General features: G+C 44.4%; 1 protein-coding gene and 1 long non-coding RNA gene across 3 annotated transcripts in view; one reads left to right on the top strand and one right to left on the bottom strand.

Annotated features, from left to right (window-relative positions):
• The window catches only part of DTX1 (deltex E3 ubiquitin ligase 1), a 166,783-nt gene that overhangs the window by 20,040 nt on the left and 119,488 nt on the right, over positions 1 to 27,255 (top strand). For both annotated transcript variants that reach the window (XM_063913321.1, XM_063913322.1), the window contains one exon: positions 10,827 to 11,514. In XM_063913321.1, coding sequence (XP_063769391.1) covers positions 10,827 to 11,514 — 688 coding nt within the window. The remainder of the gene's footprint in view (positions 1 to 10,826; positions 11,515 to 27,255) is intronic.
• LOC134888765 (uncharacterized) lies at positions 3,878 to 7,159 on the bottom strand. The gene is made up of 2 exons (XR_010171177.1): positions 6,848 to 7,159; positions 3,878 to 4,073 (listed from the first exon to the last, which is right to left on the bottom strand). It is a non-coding gene; the product is annotated as an uncharacterized LOC134888765 (long non-coding RNA).

Here is a 27,255-nt window from a genome sequence, read left to right as displayed (position 1 = left end):
CTCTGGGACAGATTCATCTCTTACACAGCACACACCTCCCAACAGGATTATTAATTATCTGCTTGTTGTTGTGGCCGCAGACCTGCAGACTCAGAGGAGAGGGAGGGAGTGTGTGGCAAGAGATGGAGAATCTGACTTACATATCCCTGCTATATTTCTGCAAATACATCTCTTATAGCAGTGTAAGCCATTTTTTAGAGTGGGACATTGTTTAATTAGTTTTCATGTTTGTCATTTGCAGTTACTGAATATATAGATTTAGGTTATATCAGAATAACAGAAAGGTAGCATGTAAATATGGTGCTGGGCTATAAAAAGCACATCTCTAAGCTATGTGATAGCAACAATACAGCCTAAAAATGTACAGTAGGAGCCACATAAGTAGACCATCACCTGTGTCATATTTAATTTGGCCCATATTGCTGATGATTATATCTAATTAACCCAGCAGTGGTTTGTATTCTGAGACTGCTGCCTATTCAGGGCTTCTTCATGTATACTAATTGGTGTCATGACTTCGAGGCTAAAGAAGTCTTATGCTGGGTACACACTAGGACGCTGGTAAGTGCATACACACTTACCACCTGTCGTCCCGTTATGCCGTGCCTGACATCAAAACTGGGTGGGAGTTTATATGTGCTCGCCCACTTGTGATGTCAGTCACTGGCGGCCTCTGCAGCACGTGTACACAGTGTGATGCGCCGATATAAATTATATACAGATATATTGGCCATCAGCTGTGCTGCAGGGCTGATGTGATATATCTGTGATCTACGTCGTTCACAGACCTATCGCTGGTTCACACCCGCCGACTTGCGTACGATGTATCGGCCAGTGTGTACTTAGCTTTAGTCCTCATCTACTGTAAAGTGATAAAAAGAAGAACTCGGGAAGCCCCCATATAGTGTAGCATGTGAGTACAGTGATGCGCAAAGAGGTTACAGCATTTGCAGTTTAAAAGAATACTTATCTTGATGTCCTGATATTGGTAAACATATTCCATATATATGATAGGATGCTTAATACATCCTGGAAACTGGGCAAGACTTCCTAGGGGTCAATCCAGTTAGCCGTGGAGAGGATGAGTTGCTGGTGCAACAGCGTAGTGTTGTGGGAAAAAAACATGAACAGTTGTAGCCAAATTCATTTTTATATTGATAATGGCAGAGCAAGATTACAATAAAGTGACAGTCAGCATGCACTTACAAGTAATTACAAGGGAGCTCCATCTGCCTCACGAACATGGCATAGATGGCCCCTAATATTGCATATTACAAAGAATTACTCCACCCAAGCTTGGACCAATCATAGCAGGCCTTGAGGCCCGTTCCTCCTTATCGAACACCATCTGGTCCTGGGTGGGCACATGACACAAATCAGCAAGACTAGGGTGACTTAGCAAGTTCTTGTCACGAACCTACATTCTTTGGCAGAAAAACATCTTACATAATAATGTCTGTTAAGTATTACATGATATTAAAAAGTCAGAATAGATTCTATACATTGCTTAAATTTCCTTAACAATTCTCACCCTTTTGATAATTTTATTATCACACATATATAAAAACATAAACTAAAAGGTAACAATGGCAGTACTACTAATGCTAAGAAGGTAGTGTGACTGTGACTGGGGATGATATAGCCACAGACGCACCTGGGCCTACCCTGACTCTGTTGCCACACCCCGCAGTCAATTGGTACCTGCAGGTCAAAGTCTTGTCCTTTAGCAGCCGCTTTTCCCGGGCGAATTAGGTCCACCCAGTACTCTGATGCCCCCAGGTTTTATTGCATGACAAAGTACCATTTGAGACAGGATGTTTAGCAAGAGGAAGAACTGACTAAGTACTGCCTCGCGGTTGCTATTCTGCTAAGCATTCACACACCTTTATTGAAGCATTCACACACCTATCTATCTAGCTGTAAGAATAATAACAGCAGCCGGAGGTGCACTAGGGCACAGAGACCACTCGGTGAATTCGCTGGAATCGGAATGACTGACTCGTCGAAATCACTTCTCGGGATAAACTCCCTCTGGGGTGGTGTCCAAACTGTCGAAGTACACCTGCGGGACCCTCTTTCAGAGATGATGTCTTCCACCCAACTCTTACAACAACTGAGGGGTCTCTCAGAAGAGATGGGCAGTTGGGCTGGGCCATCAGACGGTCATCTCTGTGGCTGTTATCATTCTTCCTATTAAGCGAGCGAATCCACATTTTTCCTGAAATGAGAAAAACAGCACATTAATCATTTCCAAGCGATCAAAAGAAATACAATCAATCCTATCACTACCACTATGGGTTTTATTAAATCCGATAATAGATTGTTAAACCATACACCAATTGTCCCCATCCAGGAGAAGGGATTCCATCCCTCCTTGGATATGTCTCTAGCTTGTTTCTGTAATTCCTTTACTTTATTCATGTGCTCTTCTATGGGGTCATGTGAGTCCTCAATCCAGGTACAACATTCCTTCCATATAACAGCACACGTTCCTCCCTCCATAGCTAACAAATAAATGAGAGCCATCCTATTTTGTAGGGTCACCTTCCTAATTTGAGCCATTTCTTCATTGATAGCATGGATGGCACTTGTGGTCTCATTAATTATCCCATCCATAATATTTGCATATTTATTTAACTTATTTGCTAATTCAATTCCTCAGCCTGTCCAGGCAGGGAACCACATCCAGGCTTTATCTGCTGCAGTAAATAATTCTCTCTTGTATCTAGTCTCTCTAGGGCTTGTTTCTATCATATTGGTAAAAGAGATGTTCTCACGCTGTCTTATGGCTGGCACAACTCTTCCTATAGTGCAGTTCCCCCATGCTCCCATAGGAAGCCATGAGTATGCCCTATTTCCACAAATATAGTATAGGCCTTGCTTCAGCACCCTAGGGATTATCTTACCATGGTTTCCCAACCAGCTCTGAAACCATACCATATTATTGTGCACTTGGGTCTTACAATCCCAATCATCCTCATCCGTCTGGTTAGGAGAGGCACACCTAGGGGCACAAAGAGCTTTCATATTTGCACACCAACATTGATTGTTACAGTTACCGTTCACCTTGTCACATAACTTTTCATTGTATTCCATGTTAAACACTAAGGCAGCATTTTTACAATTTGTTTCTCCAACATATACCTTAGGTAAGTTGACTAGGTGACCTTTTAGTTCAGCCACGTGGTTAATAAACATAGGCCCTATGCACATAGTGGGCGGAGAGATTATACCAGCAATTTCTAAATATATTCCTAGGTCTGAAAGAGCATTGTGAGCAGTGTGATTTATGTCTATTTCAACATTATAGCTATAATCTGTGAGGTAAAGATCGTTCATTGAGATAGGGATACCAATCAAAGGGATTCCTTTATGGTTAGCAGGAACATAAGAACAGATCCAACAGTCAGTGGCGTTCAGCTCCTTAGCGGTCTGCTGATGTAGAAGCCATATAGAGTTCTTTTGCTGTTCTCCTTTCACCTGCACACACTGATATAAAGCACAAACAAGCAGGCAGAAAAACAAGCGTATCTTAACAGTCCATTCAGTTCTCTTCTCCCCGGGGGCCCCATGCTTTTGGGACCAGTTTGCATCATTGACCTGAAAGTTAATTTTCTTACAGTGAAAAGCGTACTTTCCTCTCCACCTTGACGGAGGTCACTGTGGTCAATAGCACCTGGTATGGGCCATCAAATCGGGGTTCCAGATGTGTCTTGTGGATCTGGTAAAGAAGAAAACACTTTGCCATGCAAATTAGTCAGTGGCTTATGAAGCTGAACAACGTAGTCAGTAAGAGAAGCGTACTGTCCATGCAATTTGAGTGGCAGCCTGCCAAACAGTATCTCAAATGCTGAAAGTCCATGTAATCCCTTTGGGGTATACCTCATTGCAAAAGGATCTACTGGTAAAGCTTGTACCCATGTAAGTTTTGTTTGCTCACAGATCTTAGACATTTTTAATACGCTATTTGCTCTCTCAACCGTTTCATGTAGGCCATACCTGCACACAAATTCAGATATCAATTTCTTTGCTGTTACTGCAGCCGTTACCTTGGCAACAGGCCACGCCTCTATCTACAAGGAGAACATAACCATTCTGTTGTAAAGTATTTCAAACATTGTGCAAACCAAAATTTAGCAATCATATCAATCATTCCCCCTTTGGAAACATATGAAGGGAGATGTGCACTCAATCGACCATCCTCATGTTTCCAAACAATATTTATTTATTTGCAACCTGCCTTCCCCCATATACCAAGTGTTTGGGGACCTGCCTGAATTGACATACTTTCTCTCTTGAGAACACGGGCTGCTCCACTGTCCACCAGATACTCCACTGAGTAAAAAGGCATTTCAGAGAGGGTCAAGTGGACAAAAGCATAACCCCCCTACTCTCCGAGTGTTAGGAAACGAGTACAATGTTACAAATTGAGACCCTGGAACTCTGTGGAATGTGTGACAACTGGGGAGTTCCAGTACTCATGAGTGGAGCTAGAGTCAGTATGAATGGCCGCAGCAAGACCTTTTCTAACCCAAACTCCATTACTCCTCCCAGTGGTCGGATGGTGCCTGAGGTGCTAGTCTTCTGCCCAAGGCAGCCGCGTTTGAATGGACGAATTAGGTTCGCCCAAACTCCGATGTCCTCCCGTCTTACAAGGTTACAAGGCACCACCTGAGACTGCGAGTGAGGGGAAAACTAGCTACAGCTAAGGTGACTATAACATGAGAACTAAACAAACAAGTTATGTGCGGCGCTGCCGCCAGTACAAAAACACAAAACTAAGGCTAGTGGGGAGACCCACAAAATATGACACTGTAGTTACCAGGCTAGTAAACAAAAGTATAACACTCTAAATAAGTACATAAGAAATCCTGGCATGCAAACAGAAATATAACCTAAAATACATGAACCGAATGCAGCTAGTGGGAAGACCCACAAAATATGTCACTGTAGTTACCAGACTAGTAAACAAAAGTATAGCACTCTAAAGTACATAAGAAATCCTGACATGCAAACAGAAATATAACATAAAATATATGAACCGAATGCAAACAGGAATGAACCACTGCTGTGGCTCATAACATCAAGATGACTGGTAACACTGGAAGCCCTACCTGTCAGGCGCTATCCTGCCCCCCTTTTTGGAGCTGGACAATTTCTTGCAATGTGGCCCTGTTTCACACAATTGTAGCACTTCACATTTCTGGACTCCCAATTGTTCCTCCCCCTAAACTTACCCCTCTGGGGGTTGCTGGTGTGTCAACTACCATCACCCTCTGGACCATTTTCTCCTGTACCTCCTGTATATTTCTCTGTCTTGAGCTGGCTAAACTCACTTGTACCAGGCATGAACTGCTCTCTAACAAGTTAGGCTGAGGCTTGAGGCAAGCGATATTCCTCAGCCCTTTCATCTCTCTCACCTTGGGTTATTTTGGGAGTGATGACAAGCTCACCTTCCACTCCACACAAAACCCTTCCTCCCCCTCTTTCTCATCTGACTGTACCTCCCCTCCTTGCTGATTTGCCCCTCCTGTTCTTGTTTCTGATGTAAAAAAAATACTTTGGGCTTTTTGCTGTCTTTTATAAGATTCTACCATCCACCTACTCCAAGCTGCCTATTCATTTGGCTCAGTGAATTTTGTTTTATTTTTTGTAGAGGGTTGCCCAGCGGGATAATTCAAAGGTTCCCTCTTTTGGGATCCCACAATCCATCCCCCTAGTCAGTCTGCCCCACTTAGGTAAATGCCGGCTGACCCATTTGCCATATTTCTTACTCATCTCCTCCTGTGGGGTACGAGGAGTCTCAGGACGTCCATTACTCTGATTTGGTGATCAGCCAAATCCACGTTTGCTGTGACTGTTTCCCATAGCCCGGCTATGGTGGAGGGGACTCTTGCACCCCTCTCTCAGTATTTCACAGCACTATATTCTATGGCTTTTGGCTGTTAGGGGAAGTCCCACACAGCGAATCCCCGCTTTTTGGTCCCTCTAAATTTTCCAACAGAGCCAAATGAAAATCAGCAAGGCGAAGATGCCAAACAATATTTGCCCTCTAATGTCCTCTAGGTTAAACCATGCAAGTAAGGGATTATCTAAGTAAGAAGTATGATTTTTCATGAGACACAGAGAGACGCCAGTCTGCAGCTTCAGGACACGCCCTTCAGTGTAGCGAGAAGCAGACTCAAACCAGTGTACACAGAGCTGTCAGATAGCAGGCCAGGAGGTAATCAGAGATTATATCGCTCCTGTTCTGTGGGGAGAGCCACAATCGGTTGCCCACAGACCGGTATTGACAAGCAAGGGTAGACCAGCAGAGAAACTACTCTTCACCAACACTTATCCTTATATTTGTCCTTCCACTATGCAGACAATGTTAATGACAGTTTACGTGACAGACTGAGAAGATAGGAAACATTCGTGTCTGAGGACGATAGGGTCCTCTTACTTTTTATTCCACTGCCCCCAGCATGTTTGGGGCAGCACAATCATTCAGCCAATGTGCCAGCATCTGCATACACTCACACATGCATATCCAAACAGATATTACAACATAAAACAACTGTTCAGGTTCTTGGGATCTGTACTCACGATAGTGGGACGGAGGGTCTTAGGAGCGGAGGAGGGGAGAGCAGACAGAGACACAAATGTTCTCACCTTTTTTGAATGGCGCCAATCTGGTCTCCAGTCCTCCGTTCCTGTCCTGATTCCGTTCCAATCGTTTTCAGATCCCGGGTTTCGGCACCAAATTGTTGTGGAAAAAAAACATGAACAGTTGTAGCCAAATTCATTTTTATATTGATAATGGCAGAGCAAGATTACAATAAAGTGACAGTCAGCATGCACTTACAAGTAATTACAAGGGAGCTCCATCTGCCTCACGAACATGGCATAGATGGCCCCTAATATTGCATATTACAAAGAATTACTCCACCCAAGCTTGGACCAATCATAGCAGGCCTTGAGGCCCGTTCCTCCTTATCGAACACCATCTGGTCCTGGGTGGGCACATGACACAAATCAGCAAGACTAGGGTGACTTAGCAAGTTCTTGTCACGAACCTACATTCTTTGGCAGAAAAACATCTTACATAATAATGTCTGTTAAGTATTACATGATATTAAAAAGTCAGAATAGATTCTATACATTGCTTAAATTTCCTTAACAGTAGAAACGCTGGCAGTGGCACTGCAATTCACCAACCTCGAGGCCCGATCTCACCTTGGATTTGCGGGTTTTTGTATGCAGCCCTATTGTACCGTAAGCGCGGATGGATTTTCATAATGCAAAAAAGCATGTACTAGCTTCAGATACGTCAGATGCAGGTAGTTGGTGTTGGTGACCACAGTAACCATCAGTGTATATTGGCACCAGCCTTCATGCACCTGTACTTGATTTAAAGACCTATATGCACCTCTGCACGGGTCAGCATCTGTGAGCAATTACACAAACACCCCATTACTGTACTCAGCCAACGTTACATGCCTCTGCCCACTCTTTTACTGCCTCTGCAGTCACCAGCGGGCACAAGGGTCGGATTACAGCAAATCTGCATTTGCAGGCTACCTGTGTTCTGAGCATAATGAGAACCAGTTTGTGTATTTTACACTAAGACTGCCATAAATCCGTCTCAGCACCAGCCAATTTACCTCCAGTTTGCCCTGACAGGTGGGGCAGTGGTGGAAGTAGCTGGCGGGATTGCCATGGGGCACAGACCAGGAAACATATGAGATACATTTTATTATAATCTTAGCAAACGTAAGATTTCAAGCATATTACACTGACTAGGAAGTATGTTTCTTTTGGCGTCGTCTCTTCCAGTTTCCAGATGATTATTACATTGTGTACAAATTGCCCCAGCTGTTTATTTAATAGCTCTCTGCCTTATTCTACTTCACCACACAGCACAATGGTTGGATAGGTCATCTTGGCCATATATGGGGCCATTTTCAGATGGTCGAATATCACACCTTCTGCCTCGAGAGTGACAAATGCCATTTTTTTTAATAGGGATCGCCCACTGTGTTTACTGTATCTGATGTAAATGGGTGACTCATAAAAGTAATTTTGCCTCTTGAGTTACACAGTCGTCAGGTATCTCAAAATGTAGGCTGTCTTTATTGTATCATTTCCTGAGGAGTCACAGTCCTCCTCTCCACCCCAAACTCTAGGGCCAGAAGCATCGCTATTCCCCTTCCACCTACTGCTGCCTGTATAGACCCCATAAGAGTTTGTAGGCTTTCCCCTGACAACAGGTTTCTTCTCACATATATTGGTCAGTTCATGTGATCCTTAATCTTGTTGCCCTCGCATTGGAAATTTATTTTGCCACTAATATATTGTTAATAATATTAATACGTTAATATATGGTTGGGAAGACTTTCAACTAGATTTTGGAACTTGGCTGCTGAGATTCTTATCCATTCAGCCACAAGAGCATTATGAGGTTGGGCAGTGATATTGGGTGATAAGGTCCCAAATCATCTAAAGGTGTTTGATGGGGCTGGACACCATACATACTGGTGGCCACAATGGTCACAGTGAAAGGGAATGATGAGTGAGAGCTGGAGGGAGGCCACACCACTTCTTTTGTCATGGACTGCCTGCCAGGACAGAGACCCCCCACAGCACTGAAAGAGAAAGGTCCCGGATTCGGTAGCCCCTGCCCCCTAAGCCGGGGCGAGAGAGATATAGAGGGCCGAGAGACATGGTAAGAATAGGGCGAGGGGGGTTAGAGACACTTGAGAAACGGAGGGAGGGTGGGATAGAGAGTATGGGGTCTGGAGAGTATGGGGTCTATTCATGAAGCAGTAAAAAAGGGTGGAGAAGTTGCCTATGGCAACCATTCATCTGCTCTGTATAATTTTATAGTATGCAAATTATAAATGTTACTTCAATGCTGATTGGTTGCCATGGGTAACTTCTCCACTTGCTCACTTATCCACACTTTTAACTGCTTCATGATTAGACCCCTTAAAGAGATATGAGGGGGGAGATAGAGATGGGGGAAATAAAGGGAGAGATAGACGGGAGCAATAGAGTGAGAGAGCCAGATGGGAGAGGGGGGTGGTGGACCTCTGCAGCAGCAGTCACAGCAGATTGCAACTCAGTGAATGAGGGGTCCTATATATATATATATATATATATATATATATATATACACACACATATATATATATATATATATATATATTTATTTTACTGCTATATAATCTTACATTGAAAATAGGTCATGTGTCCTTTGCTAAGTGAGAATAGTGTGCCCATCACTCTAGGGACGGCTTTGTAAGGTCAGACGGATATGGCAGTAGAAATAGGCTTGGCAGTCAAGTTTTCTTTGTCAGCTATTTGTTATGTCACCGTGTCCTACAGCTAGATTGCTGTTTATATTTTATGCTACCCCCCACTGTAGCCATGGTGCAATGTCACTGTGTCATCCATATCGGTGTATTTTTATCAAGTTTTGTGTATCTGAAGATTAGGTGTTTATCATGTACCTGAGTGTTAAGACTCAATGTCCCTCATTCCGAGTTGATCGCTCGCTAGCTACTTTTAGCAGCCGTGCAAACGCATAGTCGCCGCCCATGGGGGAGTGTATTTTCGCTTTGCAGGAGTGCGAACGCTTGTGCAGCCGCGCGGCAGCAAACACATTTTGTGCAAAACAAGACCAGCCCTGTAGTTACTTATTCTGTGCGATGATTGCTGCAACGAATGACACGGTAATGACGTCAGCAAATGCCCGGCCACGCCTGCGTTTTTCCAAACACTCCCAGAAAACTGTCAGTTGCCACCCAGAAACTCCCACTTCCTGTCAGTCTCCTTGCGTTCGGCTGTGTGATTGGAATCATCGCTAGAACTAGTACAAAACCACAAAGGACTTTGTACCCGTATGACGCACGTGCGCATTGTGGTGCATACGCATGCATGGATTAGCCGTTATTTTCACTGATCGCGATCAACTCGGAATGACCCCCAATATCACTACTGAACTGTATATTGCCCCTCATTCCGAGTTGATCGCTCGCTAGCTGCTTTTAGCAGCAGTGCAAACGCTAAGCCGCTGCCCTCTGGGAGTGTATCTTAGCTTAGCAGAAGTGCGACCGAAAGGATCGCAGAACGGGGTTACATTTTTTTCAAGCAGTTTCAGAGTAGATGCAGACCTACTACTTCCTTGCGATCACTTCAGTCTGTTTAGTTCCTGTTTTGACGTCCTGCGTTCGGCCAGCCACTCCTCCGTTTCCCCAGGCACGCCTTCGTTTTTACCTGACACGCCTGTGTTTTGTAGCACACTCCCGGAAAACGGTCAGTTACCACCCAGAAACACCCATTTCCTGTCAATCACTCAACGATCAGCAGTGCGACTGAAAAGCATCTCTAGACCTTGTGTGAAACTGCATAGTTTTTTGTGAAAGTACGTCGCGCGTGCGCACTGCGGGACATACGCATGCGCAGAAATGCCGATTTTTAGCCTGTTCGTTGTGCTGTGAACAACGGTAGCTAGCGATCAACTCGGAATGACCCCCATTACCTTTATAGGTTTACTGAACATATGACTTGTTATGCTGTCCAGAACTTCCTACTCTGTGAGCACCTAGCTGCATTTAGCATAGAGTTGGAAGCTGTTAAATGAGGCTTTCACACCTAAAAGTGCATTTTTTCAAATTTAAAGAATATTTCTCTTTTTTTCTATAAAGCAGATAGGTCTAACAACAACACCTAATCATGTAAATGTTCTTACATAGCATTTAGAAATGTAGGTTCAGAGTTAAAGTATGATGCTTAGTTAGTATGAATAAACTATATTGGTTTTTTTTTTCTTCTTTTGCCAGGTACTGTCCGTCCAGTACGACGCAGTTTCTATGAGCCATCTTCTGCCCCTGGCAAGGGTATAGTATGGGAATGGGAAAATGATGCAGGTTCCTGGACTCCTTATGATACAGAAATATGCATTGCTATCCAGAATGCGTATGAGAAACAGCACCCTTGGCTGGACCTTACCACTCTTGGTTTCTGCTATTTGGTTCATTTCCATAGCATGTGCCAGGTCAACCGCCAGACACATCGTAAGCGTCGGCTAAGGAGGCGCATGGATCTAGCATATCCTCTTACTATGGGATCCATACCCAAGTCTCAATCATGGCCTGTGGGGTCTGGTTCTGGGTTACCTTGCTCTTGTCCACAATGTCTCTTAGTAAATAGTACTAGAGCAGCCTCCAATGCTATTCTAGCATCGCAGAAAATCAAGATTCCCCCTGGACCCCCACCTAACTTGCCACCACCTCCTCCACCACTGCATCCACCAGGGATAAGGCAGAGCAGTACATTTAGTGGGGGAGCTGCAGGGTGGGGCAGAGCAGGAGAAGGAGGTCGTCCTGCAGGAGGAGTCCGAAATGGCTCAGGATTTTCCCGTAGTCAAAGTGTACCAGGAGCAGCTGCGTACCCAGGACAGAACAATCTGAACAGACCAGGGGTGCAGAGAACTAGTGGGAGCAGCAGTAGAGCTTCTATCCCTCCAGGGTGAGTCAATAATAATAATGCATTGTACATTCTGTAACTGCAAACTACTGTACATATGGTTCAAGTTAACTACTGTACATATGGTTCAAGTTTATTTAAAACTGATGTTCTCATTATATTCAATTGTGTATTGTTAGCGCAACACAGTATTTTGATATACATTCCAATTTGTTCTATTCATATCTGACCACAGTGATGTCAACTGAGCAAATTTATGCTCAATAAGATGGACAGACTATTGAATGGGGCGTTTGCTCCGAAGTGCTGGCTCCACATAACATAAGACAAAATCACTTTGCAGGGGTGCGATCGAATGTTTGTGCAGTCTCTGCACAGCTCAGGACTTACTCAGCCGCTGCGATGATCGGGGCCAAGCTGATGTCAGAAACCCTCCCTTCAAACGCCTGGTCCCTCCTGCGTTTCTTTGGACACTCCTTAAAAATGGTCAGTTGCCACCCACAAACGGCCTCTTCCTTTCAGTCACCTTGTGATCGCCTGTGCGATCACTTTTCTTGCACATCCGTCGATCCCCGTCGCTGCGGACCGGCGCGCCTGCGCATTGCAGTGCATACGCGTGCGCAGTTCAGATCAGGTCTGAATTTGGCCCTATATCTGTATTTATGCATAAAAGCACAAAAGCACAAAAAGAGATTCTAATGGACAAGGTAATACTTCAAGTGGTGGAGTTTCAGTGTAATTTTAGGTATTCCTTCCCTCCTTGGGAAGACTTTTCTTATAAAGTAAGCACAATAAAATGTGTACATAAGCCAATGTAATATGCCACCTGATGTTCTTACTGCCTTATGTAGGACATAAATCAGTATCAAATCAACATGATTTGCTAGGTTAGAAGAAAAAGGTTCAAACCAGTTAAAGTTTGTGACATGCATATGTCAGTCATAAACTAGAACAGTGCCAAATGATCCATATATTCAAGTGGACCATAGAAAGTGGGCACCATTGCATGTGCAAAAATAAGGCCTGCACACTGCCAATTAAATTATGTTTTTGGGCCGTTTTCTTGGTGGAACAAGTGTATATATGTATCCTTGTGTTGAACAGTACATTTCCGAGCCCATCGCAAAATATGGGTAAGGTCCTGGCAATGCAGCTCTTATCTCCCATGCCCCCTGCCATACTCTCAGAAGAGAAGACCAGGGTCCCCTTTTGAGCATCCACACTAGTCTCCTGCTTATCCTTTCAAACACGTGCTCAGGTGTAATGTGTTATGTAATAGTGAAAGTCATATGTTGTGTGGTCCTAAAATGGACAACCTCTATATTAAGGAGGAGATGTGATACACCTTGGAGAGTGATAAAGTGGAAAGATATAAAGTACCAGCCAATCAGCTCCTAGTTACCATGTTACAGGTTGAGTTTGAAAAATGACAGGAGCTGATTAGTTGGTACTTTATCTTTTTCCCACTTTATTATTCTCCAAGGCTTTGTACAGCGCCCCAATGTGAGAGACAGATGGTTTGAAAAAGTTGAGCTGATTAATTCCATTAACAGGAGATAGACTGACTTGGATTATATTAGTATATTATTGCTTCACAAGGCCACTAGTCTGCACAGTCCTACTAGACACACTCTACAAGTGGACAATAAAAAAAAAGTGTTATTCTCTGTAAGTTTTGATTCCAGGATTCCATACTAAAGCAAAGTGAGATGAGGACAGTCATAGGTCAGTATATAAAACATTTCACTTACAGAACACATCTGCACATGTAATGACTGAAAGCAAGTTAGAGAAGCCAGAGGGGGTGCATATTGTTTATATGGCACTTAGAGGTTTACTCTATGCTATATGCAGACTTGTTTGGGTTTCCTGCCTAATCAAGTTAATTATATAATTTACTGTTCATGAGATGCAGGAAGACAAAAAGGCTCATTTATGAGCATGCTAAAATGCAAATGCAAGTGCATCTTATTTTCCGGGAATGACAATGGCTATGTATTTACAGTGGCAGCATCTGTGGGGTGCTAAGACATGTGATGGGAGGAGTTGGGTGAATTACATAATTCCCTGCTGGAATAGAAGCTACACCAAGCAGGCTTCAAGGGAAACAATTAAAAGTAGAAATAAATGAAGGGGATGGTCTGCTCAGTGGCATATTAACCCATGGCTGTTTCCCTAGGCTTCCAGGTATTTTGGGCCACCTCTGGCACTTCAGTTAAAATAAAGTCTGCTGACACTGTGTCCCTCCTCCCCCACATCATTTTCTCAAAACAAACATCAGCTGACTACATCTGTGCCTTGCTACGGCACAGAGTGCAAAGTACCTTTGACCATTGGCCTAGGGTCAGGGCTTAAAGTGGTCCTGGAAAGGTGGTGGAACTCATATTCCCAGCCACCTAACCCCCCCCTCCCCTCCCATTAGTTGGAGCCAGGGCCAGTGTTAGGGTTTTTGGCACGCTCCTGCAAACAATACATTTGTGCCCTATTACCCATACTTTATAAAGAGATGAGGGTATCACAGGAAGGGGGCGTGGTCACACAATAGTACCCCCAATTAAAATTGTGCCTCGCAGTAGTGCAATCTTAGTGCCCGATTCATATTACACCACCTATTTTCACATTACGTCACATAGTAGTGCCCTTTATTGACGTTATGCAACACAGTGGTACCCCTTGTACACGTTATGCCACACAGTATTACCCCTTATAAACAATGCCCAAAGTAGTAGTGCCCTTATGCACATAATATCCACAGTAGTGCCACTTACACATAATGGCCACAGTAGTACTACCTCTTACATATATATATATACACATAATGTCCACAGAAGTGCTGCTGTGTCACTCCAGTAGCTCACCGTCTGTGTCCCTCCAGTAGCTCCATGTCCTGTGTCCCTCCAGCAGCTTCCCTGCCTCTGTGTCCCTCTAGCCCCCTCTCATTTTGTCTTCAGCATGCACAAAGCCTGCTCCTCTTCGTGGCTCTTCACTTCAGTGGCAGTGACTGCATGACATCACATACACTGTGCCAGAAAAAGAAGCTGCTGGGACCTAAAGAGGGGACAAACGCCGTCCGACAGACACAACATGTGTAATTACCAGAAGGGACAGGCCACATGTAGAGGAGGACCATGGAGCCACCAAAACCTTTGGAAGGGGGTGGTGGCTGCAGCTCATTAGTGACACTGGCACCGCCTACATCATTTATTGACGTGGGTGGTGGGGTGGGCTTTTCTGTTGGAGTTACTATGCAGGGCCATCACAGGTGGGGGAACTCAGTTCCATCCCGACCCCCATCCTCATTAACTACAACTGCAAACAAAGATGATGGGTCCCTAGTCCCTGCGGAGCCCCTAGGCTTCAGTCTAGTCAGCTTAATGTATAATACGACCCTGGGTCTGACTGACAGTGGTACTATTTTTTACTTTGATGTAACGTTTTGGACTGCTTTCACCATGAACTTATTACAGAGCATCTGCAAATCTGCTTTTGTGTTTTAAAATGACCGTGGACTTTAAAAAACTTGAAAAAAAAGCAGTTTTGATCTACACTGCAGAAATGAGCCTTATTCTGACTTGTTCAAGATCACATTCAGCTGACTTATTCGTATCAGGGTTCCCTGTTTGTCCCTCTTTCAACATGTTAATCCCGTTAAGTACAGCAGGAGAGCACTGTTATTAGGCTGCCCGCCAGGTTGATGCAATATCGGACAGGATGGTGAGTGCCATGCCACATTCAAGGGACATTAGAGCAAGTGTAGGGATGTGGAAGGGCAAAACATGCTCAGTATTAATCATATAAAATACATATGTTTATGTAGCATAAGTGTGTATCACTAATGCTGCAATTGTATTTTATAGGGTTGTGATTTACATGGCTCAAATATACCCCTTTCACATATACGACCCAGGAATTTCCCTGCTCAGACCCAGGTTTTCACACTACAGCTGAGACCCGGGAAATTCCCGGGTTGACCTTTTTCAGACATAAGCCAGGTCTGCCCTGGCATTCTACAAGCCTGGGCCACTTTAAAAAAACCCGTAGAGTTCGGCCAGCATCCCGCAAAGCCGCCGAACTTGGGCATCATAACATCTGGCCCGTAGTCTTCACCCCTTGTTATACAGGCTACAAACCACTAACTTCTCTCCCCAGATCCAGCGCTGTCAGTATTTGATTGCCATTGTAGGGAGCACGCTCACCCCCTCTATACAGCCCTCTTTCCTCCAGGCAGCCCCAAACGGACAATCAGAGGCTTCAAAAATCCAGATTTGCACCATTCAGACTTAACTTGGGTCATCTATCCATGACAAAAGTCTTGGGAAAAACTCTGGACAATAGCAGGGATGCCAACCTGGGACTGTGAACCCGAGTTGGTGCCTTTCAAACATAAGTGAGTCCTGGGTAATTTGGTTGAGCTCCGTCAAAATCCTGGGATTCTGGATATGTCTGAAAGGTGCTTTAACAACTCTGGAAAGAAGTATTATACGAATTACACCTAAAAAAATAACAATGAAAAGACGGTGGAATTATTTTGTTGATTTCTTTTTTTTGTGTCTGCTATCAATTCTATCTAGATAAGTGTTAACATTTCCATTCACAAAAAAAGGTAATTATAGTGTATTATTGGAAAATAAACTAATTAAAAGCAGAGGAAATGGGAATGACGAAGAAATCAGTTACCTGATTGTCGGCTTTCTAAATAGTAATAAAACTAGTAATACATTTTCTACTTGTTTAACCATTATCCCACCCATTCTTGTGCTTGTCCTTCATTTTCAAATAAATTTGGTGGCGGATGCAGTGAATCTTAATAATTACAATTTCTTTTAAATATATTCGGTGAGTTTGAAACAATATTAATTGATAAGGTAGCTTAATTTGCTATTATTACAAAGAACGTGCTGTGGTATAATTGTTGGTTTAGTGGGGTGCATCTCTTTAAGTATGTTTTCTATTAATCCAGGTGCAGAACAATGCTAAGAAAAGTCTGTATTTATTCACGTTTAAGGTTTTTCCTTTGCACCTGCATGTGCTTTGCAAATGTTGAAAGGAAGCTGCTTAGTAGTACTGTAGTTTTAGGTATGATTCTTGGGAAACTGCAGTTCAATTTTACTATATACATACATAATGTAAAGTGTGTCCACTCACTGCCTATATACACACTGTGAAGGCTGCAGGGGCAGCGCTCAACATTTGCTGCTTGTTGCCATGGTAGCAGAGCTCAGGTGGTGCTCATAGCAACAGACTCTACACTTGGCTGCAGGCAACAATGGTTCCTCCTATTGTCATAAAGCACAGTGTAACCTATATACAGTGTTCTATAGAGTAGTATATACATTGGGAGCATTTCTTACGTGAAGATAGATGCTGATGTGGAAACTGTATTACTGTCTAATTGTAAAACTCATTTATACTAAACCCAACACATATTCTATATAACACACCCGATGCGTTGCTACAGTGTTGAAGACAGTGAAAGTATATTTCAGTGAAACAGTATATGTTTCTGACATTGACTTCTTATCACTAAAGCATTTATTTTGAGACAATTGAATAAGACATAATTATGTTTATATACAGTAAATGCTCACAATGCAATCTATAATCAAGTACTTGCATCTTAGATTTATAATGCCCCTAACCCATTGGCATTAAAACTTATCCTTCAAGCAAGTGACCTTGTGTACAAGAGGCACCTAAACTAAGCAGGGCAAATGTCCCTTGCAGGGTTATTAAGAGTTACACCCATAGAGAGGTGTTTAAAAATAATCACTTAGTATCCATCGACTGCTGCAGAAAGACATTACTACAAAATAGGTCATGAAACAAAGTCACATCTTTAGTCCATTCTAACACTCCAGGAGTGGCGGCTTAGGCTAAACCTTCGGTGGTGGTGGCTAAGGCTAACCCTCAGAGGGTGGCAGCTAGGGCTAACCCCACTCCCTAGTGGCTAACCCTACCCCCCCCCACCACCACCACACACACACACTAGTGCTTACCCCTCTACCCCCAGCTCTTCCCCCCAGACTCTAACCCTAACAGTTACCCCAATACTTACCTTTGGGGTGTCGGCTGTCGGTGGTCCGGCGCCGGTTTCCTAAGTGGTGTGGGAATTCTGGCTTTGGTTACATGACTGCCGGCATCCTGTCCATCAGGATGCTTAATGCATCCCTCATAACATGGCAGAAATCAATTATAATAATCAGCAACCCTCCAATAATAAAAGAACACCACGCAAAGTATCAATAGAATATGGGTAAAAATAGGATTTTAATTACCTACCGGTAAATCCTTTTCTCGTAGTCCGTAGAGGATGCTGGGGTCCACATTAGTACCATGGGGTATAGACGGGTCCACTAGGAGCCACTGGCACTTTAAGAGTTTGAGAGTGTGGGCTCGCTCCTCCCTCTATGCCCCTCCTACCAGACTCAGTCTAGAAACTGTGCCCGAGGAGACGGACAATTTTGAGAGAAGGATATTACACAGATAGTGGCGAGATTCACACCAGCTCACACATACAAGGCAAACCAAGCTAACCAGCTTTAAAAAATCAGCAACGGCTGAACAATATTACTTAACCAAGTAACAAAACAGTACTTACCCAAGAACTAAGCAGTACTGAACTAAGTAACCACTGCAGGATCACAAAGCGCTGGGTGGGCGCCCAGCATCCTCTACGGACTACGAGAAAAGGATTTACCAGCAGGTAATTAAAATTCTATTTTCTCTTACGTCCTAGAGATTGCTGGGGTCCACATTAGTACCATGGGGATGTACCAAAGTTCCCAGAACAGGAGGGAGAGCGCGGAGGCTCCTGCAGAACTGATTGACCAAACTTTAGGTCCTCAGAGGCCAAAGTATCAAACTTGTAGAACTTAGCAAACGTGTTCGACCCAGACCAAGTAGCCACTCGGCAAAGCTGTAAAGCCGAGACACCCCGGGCAGCCGCCCAGGAAGAACCCACCTTACGAGTAGAGTGGGCCTTAACAGATGTAGGACACGGCAATCCTGCCGTAGAATATGCATGCTGGATATTGAACCTGATCCAGCGAGAGATAGTCTGCTTAGAAGCAGGACACCCAAGATTCTTGGGATCATTCAGGACAGAGAGTCCGATTTTCTGTGACGAGCAGTCCTCTTCACATAGATTTTCAGAGCCCTTACAACATCTAAGGACTTTGATGAAATTGAGGAGTCAGTAGCAACTGGCACCACAATAGGTTGGTTGATATTAAATGCCGACACAACATTCAGAAAGAACTGCTGACATGTCCGAAGCTCAGCTCTATCTTCATGGAAGTTCTAGTAGGGGCTCTTACAAGACAAAGCCCCCAACTCTGACACACGTCTAGCAGCAGCTAAGGCCAACAAAGTGACAGCCTTCCACGTGAGAATCTTGACCTCAACCTCTCAACCTGCGGTAGAGGTTTTAACCAATCAGATTGGAGGAACTGTAACACCACGTTAAGATCCCAGGGTGCCGTAGGCGGCACAAAGGGAGGCTGGATGTGTAGAACCCCTTTCAAGAAAGTCTGAACCTCAGGAAGGTCAGCCAATTGTTTCTGGAAGAAAATGGATAGGGCCGAAATCTGGACCTTTATGGATCCAAACCTCAGGTCCATATCCACAAGTGCTTGCAGGAAGAGAAGAACCCATCCCAGTTGAAACTCCACCGTAGGAAACTTCTTGGACTCACACCAAGATACATATTTTTTCCAAATACGATGGTAATGTTTAGACGTTACTCCTTTTCTAGCCTGTATCAGGGTAGGAATAACCTTGTTCGGAATACCCTTCCGAGCTAATATCTGGCGTTCAACCTCCATGCCATCAAACATAGCAACTGTAAGTCTTGATAAGCGAACGGCCCCTGCTACAGCAGGTCCTCCCGAAGAGAAAGAGGCCTCTGCTCTTCCAGCAGTAGATCCAAAAGATCCGCATACCAAGCCCTTCTTGGCCAGTCTGAAGAAATGAGGATTGCCTGAACTCTTGTTCTTCTTATGAATTTTAGAACTCTTGGAATGAGTGGAAGTGGAGGAAACACGTACACCGACTGGAACACCCACGGCGTCACTAGGGCGTCCACCGCCACGGCTCGCAGGTCCCTCGACCTGGAACAATACCTCCGAAGCTTCTTGTTGAGATGAGAGGCCATCATGTCTCGTTGAGGTACACCCCAAAGATGTGTTTCATCCGTGAACCCCTCCGGATGGAGTCCCCACTCTCCTGGATGGAGATCGTGTCTGCTGAGGAAGTCCGCTTCCCAGTTGTCTACTCCCGGAATGAAGATTACAGACAGCGCCACCGCGTGCTTTTCTGCCCAGAGGATGATTCTTGTTACCTCTGACATTGCAGCTCTGCTCTTCGTTCCGCCCTGTCGGTTTATGTAGGCCACCATCGTTACATTGTCCGACTGCACTTGAATGGCTCAATCTCGCAGAAGACCGTTGTAGACTGCTCTTAGTTCCAGAATGTTTATTTGAAGACTGGATTCCAGGCTTGACCACCTTCCTTGGAAGGTTTTCCCCTGAGTGACTGCGCCCCAGCCCCGGAGACTTGCATCCGTGGTAAGAAGGACCCAGTCCTGAATTCCGAACTCGCAGCCCTCCAGAAGGTGAGGCATTTGCAGCCATCAGAGGAGCAAAATCCTGGCTTTCGGCGACAGACGTATCCTCTGGTCCATGTGTAGGTGAGAACCCGACCATTTGTGTAGGAGATCCAGTTGGAAGGACTGAGCATGAAACCTTCTTTACTGTAGAGCCTCGTAGGAGGCAACCATCTTCCCCAGAAGGCGAATGCACTGATGAACCAATACCCGGGTTTGCTTCAGGACATCTCGGACCATTGTTTGAATCACCAACGCTTTCTCCTCCGGCAGAACCACCCTCTGCACTTCCTTGACGAAGATCATCCCCAGAAAAGACAATCTTCTTGTCGTCTCCAAATGTGACTTTGGAAGGTTGAGGATCCAACCGTGTTCCCTGGGCAGATGAGTCATGAGAACAATGAACTGCAACAACGTCTCCCAGGACGAAGCCTTAATCAGCAGATCGTGGGCAGCACGGATGGTGTAATGGTTAGCATTACTGCCTCACAGCACTGAGGTCATGGGTTTGATTCCCACCATGGCCCTAACTGTGTGGAGTTTGTATATTCTCCCCGTGCTTGTGTGGGTTTCCTCCGGGTACTCCGGTTTCCTCCCACAATCCAAAAATATACTGGTAGGTTAATTGGCTCTCAACAAAAATTAGCCCTAGGGTGAATGTGTCTGTGTGTACATGTGATAGGGAATATAGATTGTAAGCTCCTCTGGGGCAGGGACTGATGTGAATGGCCAAATATTCTCTGTAAAGCGCTGCGGAATATGTGTGCGCTATATAAATAGCTGGTAATAATAATAATAATAATAATAATAATAATCGTCCAGATATGGGATTATGTTCACCCCTTGTCTGTGGAGGAGAACCATCATCTCGGCCATTACCTCGGTGAACACCCTCGGTGCTGTGGAGAGTCCGAATGTTCCCTCTCCACTTGCCCCCTGGACTCCATACACTCCAAAAACCTTTGCTCCTTCTCTTCTACATCTTGCACATTTCTTCAACATGTTCTTTCAACTACCACTGTCCCCTTCTCCCTTATAGATGCCCTTGTTACACCCATTAAGAAACCCTAACTTCCTATCCAATTTCCACTCTCTCTCCTCCACTTTCTCCAACTTCCTTGAGAGGATTGTCTATTTCCAACTCACCTCATTCCCACCCTTGACCCTCTTAAATTTGGTTTCCGTTCCTTATCTCCACAGGAAACAACCTTGATCTTCTCAAAAGTCATTAGTCACTTCTCAAAACTCATTCCCCTAGATATATCTGCTGCCTTTGACACTGTCAATCGCATGCTTCTCCTTCAAAATCTCCATTCCATAAGTCTTTTGTTCGCATACCATTCTTTTTCTAACTATGATTCTTGGAATCCCCCTTAAAGGTATGTCTTTGTCACCCTAATTTTTCCTTTATACCTATTCTGTTGGTTGGAATGCTCATGAGTGCTATATTTTTCCAATACCACATTTGCTGATGATATGTAACCTCTTTTCTCTGCTGATTGTGTTTGCATTCTGAATAGGGGGGAGGGGGGGTTGATACTGGTGTAAAATAGCAAGGGCCAGAACAACAATTAGGCCGCCATATGCTGTTGCGTAGGAAGCTGCCAATGGTTAGGGGGCATCCAAGTCTTTGAATGAGCGACACCACTCAGTGTGTAAGACTCTGCATTATGCATTACAATAGTTACAGTATATTGTGATGAAACTTGGTATTTTATGTTTTATATTTAATATTACCACTAAGCCACATTTTTACTCTTTCTCTACTCTTTTGCTCAGCTTGAGTATACTTGTATGTGGAAATACTTGATCTGTTTCACCAGTGTGTGCCCACTCCACACTAGCTGATTTATGTGTCCTCGGGAGTTACCCTGTACATTGTAGGGGTTCTAGAGTTACTTAGGTAAATGCAGATATCAAGTATAACTATAGCAAGACAAAATACTGTTAACAAAATTCTAGATGGATTTAGCATATGCCCTATCCCTCATCCCTCTATTTTAAGAGAACTGCATTTACCTGTTGACTAAAGTCCTGCTATCCTGACCACATGGCAGATCTTCTTCCCCTCTATCAACATTGTAAGAATCCAGTTCAAGGCAACCCTGCTCCAGCAGGCCCACCAAGTTACTGAATGCATGAGTGAATTCTTTAGTCCAGGGGTATCCAACCCTGGTCCTTGAGAGCTACCAACAGTGCACGTTTTCCAGGTCTCTTCACAGAGTCCACCTCTGGATCTTTTAAAATGTGACAGTTCGTAATAACTGCACATGCGCGCCTGCCAGGTGAACTGGAAAACGTGAACTGTTGGTAGCTCTCGAGGACCAGAGTTGGCTACCACTGCTTTAGTCCAACAGGAGCCTAACATTCCAACACCAAAATGACAGCAGTCTCTGAACCGCTGGACCCCCATGATCAAAGGCTGGATTGGCCTGAAATGGGTTCCCTTTAGTGATTGGTACAGTAGCTGTTCTAATGGGGCTGATACTTTGTTGACCTTTCCGAGGGTCCCCCTGCTGGTTTGACTCTCGGTTGTGTAACAACTTGCTACAGCCCACATCAGCTTACATAAGGGCTGCTTTACTCCCAGTTTAACTCAAGATACTACTTTTCTCCTGAAACAGACTGCCAGTTGATCTGGGATTCCTTTCCTTTGGTAGTGCATGCATGTACAGTAGTACAGTCCAACTGAGAGACATAGAACAGGGAACCTCCCAATAGCTGCCTAGAGCCCACCTGGCAACATTTAAGAAATAAAACATGTACAGCACATGAGACGCAACCTCCAATTCACCTTAGAGGAGCCCCCCCCACCCCCCTGCAGCCACCTCCACCTCACAGGAGGACACAGGGGCCACTGCTCATTTCACACACTGCTCGGCTGATTGGGAGCGTTAGCCCGATCAGCCGAAGATTGTGTAAATGTGTACCCATCTTAATACAGAAGTGTGTACACTCCTGAAGCTGGTTTGTCCACTTTTCCTCCTTATTCATTCCTGTGAGTAGCAACCGGACTTCCACATATTGGAAGAGTGTGTACAGTGACGTAATTCTTTCAGCAGTTGGTATCAGCAGATGCAGATCGGAGATCTGCAACAAAATTGGACAGGTGTGTAACGATAGATGGGGTGTTGTATCGGTGACCTAGGTCTCCAGTAGTATTGTGTCAACAGTCAGGTCAGGATTTAGATCTCCGTGAATGGATACGTGTGTACCCAGCTTGCTCATAGTTGTGTACTGCCACAGAGCATGCACAGTGCTAAAAATAGCAAGATTAATCAGCACTTTTTGTGAACATATTTTCCTGTTTACCTTTTGAAGTATACCTTTACATGAGACCCTATATCCCTAATGCAGTAATACAGTAGCAGTTAATCCACACGACATGCTGGGCTCATTTCTAAGAAGCACAACAGCAATAAAGTTAGTATTATACTGTACAATTCACATTAAAGCCACAACTACAACATAGAACATACAGTATAATACTAAACTAAACTACTGCAACAGAATAATAGCAAACTGTATTAATAAATTGCCTAAGCTTAAAGTTGCTTTACCAACCCAAAAAAACTCCAAACGTCCAAAAAGACCATACGGATGGAATACATACAAGTACCCAATATTTCTGCAGTAGATACCACAAGGAGCAGGCAAAATCACCATACTGTATTACTGTCATTATTATTATTATTATTATTATTATTATTATTATTATCTTTTACTTATATAGCGCCACAAGGGTTCCCCAATGCCTTACAAAAGTACATACACAATGAGCAAGACAAGAAAACTATGGTTTACAGTAAAAGACAATGTAGGACAAGTACATGACATATAAACTTTTCTGCATCAGGGGGCATGACACTGAAATAATTATCAAGGTGGCAGAAATCGAAGGCTGCGTGCCATTGTAGGACGTATGGAGTAGAAAACTGTCTAACAGAGGGAAAGCATATGAGGGGAAAGGGCCCTGCTCATGAGAGCTTACATTCTAAAGGGGAGGGACAGACAGACAGGGGTGACACAGATGGGTTAGAAGTGAGCATGTAACAGAGGGTTAGGATGAGAGGTGGCTGTGTTTGATGAAGTACTGGGTCTTGAGAGCCCGTTTAAACTTTTGTAGCGAGGTAGAGAGTTTGATAGGGAGAGGTAGAGAATTCCAGAGGTAGGGAGCACCACAGCCAAATCTTGGAGGCAGGAATGGAAGCAATCAGTTGGCAGGAGAGATGGCATGTGTTTGTGGAGTGAAGAGGACGGATGGGAGTGTAAAAGGGAGATAAGGTCAGTTATGTAAATGGGAAAGGAATGGGTGAAGGCTTTGTAAGTGAATGTGAGAAGCTTGAATTGAATTCGGAAGGGGAGCCAATGAAGGGCTTGTAAGAGAGGGGAGGTGGACGTAGCACATTTGGAGAGGTAGAGAGGCATTTGTCAGGGAGGACAGATAGCTTGAATTGGATTCGGAAGGGGAGCCAATGAATGGCTTGTAAGAGAGGGGAGGTGGACGTAGCACATTTGGAGAGGTAGATAGGCATTTGTCAGGGAGGACAGATAGGAGGAGATTACAGTAGTCCAATCAAGGGGTAACTAGTGTGTGGATGAGGGTCTTAGTAGCATCCGGAGTGAGAAAGGGTCTGATCCTGAAAATTCATTCCACTTCTAACACCATTATACCATATTAGTCCAATCATAAAGACACCAAACACTGGAACAACTTGTGGAAATTGCCGGGCGTTACACCACCATCACACAAAGGCCAAAGACACGGCAGCGATGTATTCTGGGTCCATCTCTGAATCGAGAGTGGAACACAGTTTTCAGAACTTGCAATGGTCACTGTGCATCTTGTGTTGCCATTTGGCATTTATTTGCTAAAAACTAAATATTTGAAAACTACCATTCCTGTGATCTTTCATATAATTTTGTAATCCTCTAGTTGGACACTGTTTTGGGAGGAGTTAGCTGGTTTCAACTGGTGGCCTTCTGAAGAGAATTGATTCTGCTCCAGGTACTACACAACCCTGATAATTTAAAATCAGTGCTGTGTAATATAACATGCTTCAAGGGCCATGTCAAGAATTAAAAAAAATAGCCCCAACATGACCCCAGCATCTCCACATCACTCATACCAAAATGCCCCCACATGTCCTTCACTTGCCCCAAAATTTCACCACATACATTTCAGCCCCCCCACACACACACACTTACTATAAAATACCACCACAAGTGCTTAGAAATGCACTTGCAATAAAATGCCCCATTTGCACTCTCACATCCACTGGCCAAATGCCACTCAACCTTCCATGTACTTACATACTAGCAAGGGAAACTTTAGTAACAATTCTTAGCTGTGAGCTCAGACTAAAGTTATCAAACAAAGTAAGGAGATCATGTGATATGTGGTGCATAATGCTCTGCACACCTTCGAATGTTTGGTAGTGTATTGTGTCCTCCCTGCAGTGTGCAGTTACAGGTAACATGACATGGAAGCTGCCAGCTCCTGCTGAGTCTTATTCTCTGCCTTATAAGAAAGCAGACACAGAACTGGGACCACAAATGAAGGATTACAAGGCCTTTGGTAGCCTGAGGCTATCAGTTGCCCGCCACTGTTCTAGATGCACCTTCTTAGAGATAGTTCTTGATATACAGGAATAGTGTTATCTCATTGCAACTGATACGTATCCTTCAACGAAAACTTATGCCATCGTAGACTGGGAACTTCTAGCTATCCAACTGTTATTAGAATAATCAAGGCATCCTCTAGATTTAGAAGGAGCATTGTTTATACATACAGTATCACACAAATTGCCTGTGCAATGTGTACAAGCATGGTGGACAGTTTACTCTTTCACTTATATTCATCACAGGTTCAAAAAGGTTAAAGCAGATGCTCTTTCTCATCCATTTGACAATTACAACCATTGATCTCAAGAACTGTCCCATAATGTTGGTCCATGACAGGTCATTGATGCTACAGTACATCTATCTCCTATTTAATTACTAATTGAGAAAATTTGGTTTAAACTAAATTTCTCTAACGTCCTAGTGGATGCTGGGAACTCCGTAAGGACCATGGGGAATAGCGGGCTCCGAAGGAGGCTGGGCACTCTAGAAAGATCTTAGACTACCTGGTGTGCACTGGCTCCTCCCACTATGACCCTCCTCCAAGCCTCAGTTAGATTTCGTGCCCGGCCGAGGTTGGATGCACACTAGGGGCTCTCCTGAGCTCTTAGAAAGTTATAGTCTTAGAATTTGTTATTTTCAGTGAGACCTGCTGGCAACAGGCTCACTGCAGCGAGGGACTTAGGGGAGAAGAAGCGAACTCGCCTGCTTGCAGCCAGATTGGGCTTCTTAGGCTACTGGACACCATTAGGTCCAGAGGGATCGACCGCAGGCCCAGCCTTGATGTTCGGTCCCGGAGCCGCGCCGCCGTCCCCCTTACAGAGCCAGAAGCAAGAAGATGGTCCGGAAAATCGGCGGCATGAAGACATCCTGTCTTCACCAAGGTAGCGCACAGCACTGCAGCTGTGCGCCATTGCTCCTCATACACACTTCACACTCCGGTCACTGAGGGTGCAGGGCGCTGGGGGGGGGGCGCCCTGAGGCAGCAATAAAAACACCTTGGCTGGCTAAAATACCTCAATATATAGCCCCTGGGGCTATATATGAGGTAAATACCCCTGCCAGAATCCCATAAAAAGCGGGAGAATAGGCCGCGAAAAAGGGGCGGAGCCTATCTCCTCAGCACACTGGCGCCATTTTTCCCTCACAGCTCGGCTGGAAGGAAGCTCCCTGGCTCTTCCCTGCAATTCTACAGTACAGTAAGAGGGAAAAGAGAGGGGGACATTAAAATTGGCACTGTATACAGTATATTATATAAAAAGCAGCTATTAGGGACATAACTCAGTTAGTCCCTGTATATATATAGCGCTCTGGTGTGTGCTGGCATACTCTTACTCTGTCCCCCCAAAGGGCTTTTGTGGGTCCTGTCCTCTATTTGAGCATTCCCTGTGTGTGTGGAGTGTGTCGGTACGGCTGTGTCGACATGTTTGAGGAGGATAATGATGTGGAGGGGGAGCAGATGCCTTTAGCAGGGATGTCACCCCCTGGGGGTCAGACACCTGAGTGGATGGTATTATGGCAGGAAATGAGTGCACGTATAGACTCCTTACATAAAAAAT

This window comes from Pseudophryne corroboree, chromosome 1 (assembly GCF_028390025.1).
Source record: "Pseudophryne corroboree isolate aPseCor3 chromosome 1, aPseCor3.hap2, whole genome shotgun sequence".
In the NCBI taxonomy this organism is placed as follows: Eukaryota; Metazoa; Chordata; class Amphibia; order Anura; family Myobatrachidae; genus Pseudophryne; species Pseudophryne corroboree.
Note: the sequence above shows the minus strand (reverse complement) of the source record. Positions and strands in the feature narration are given on the sequence as shown.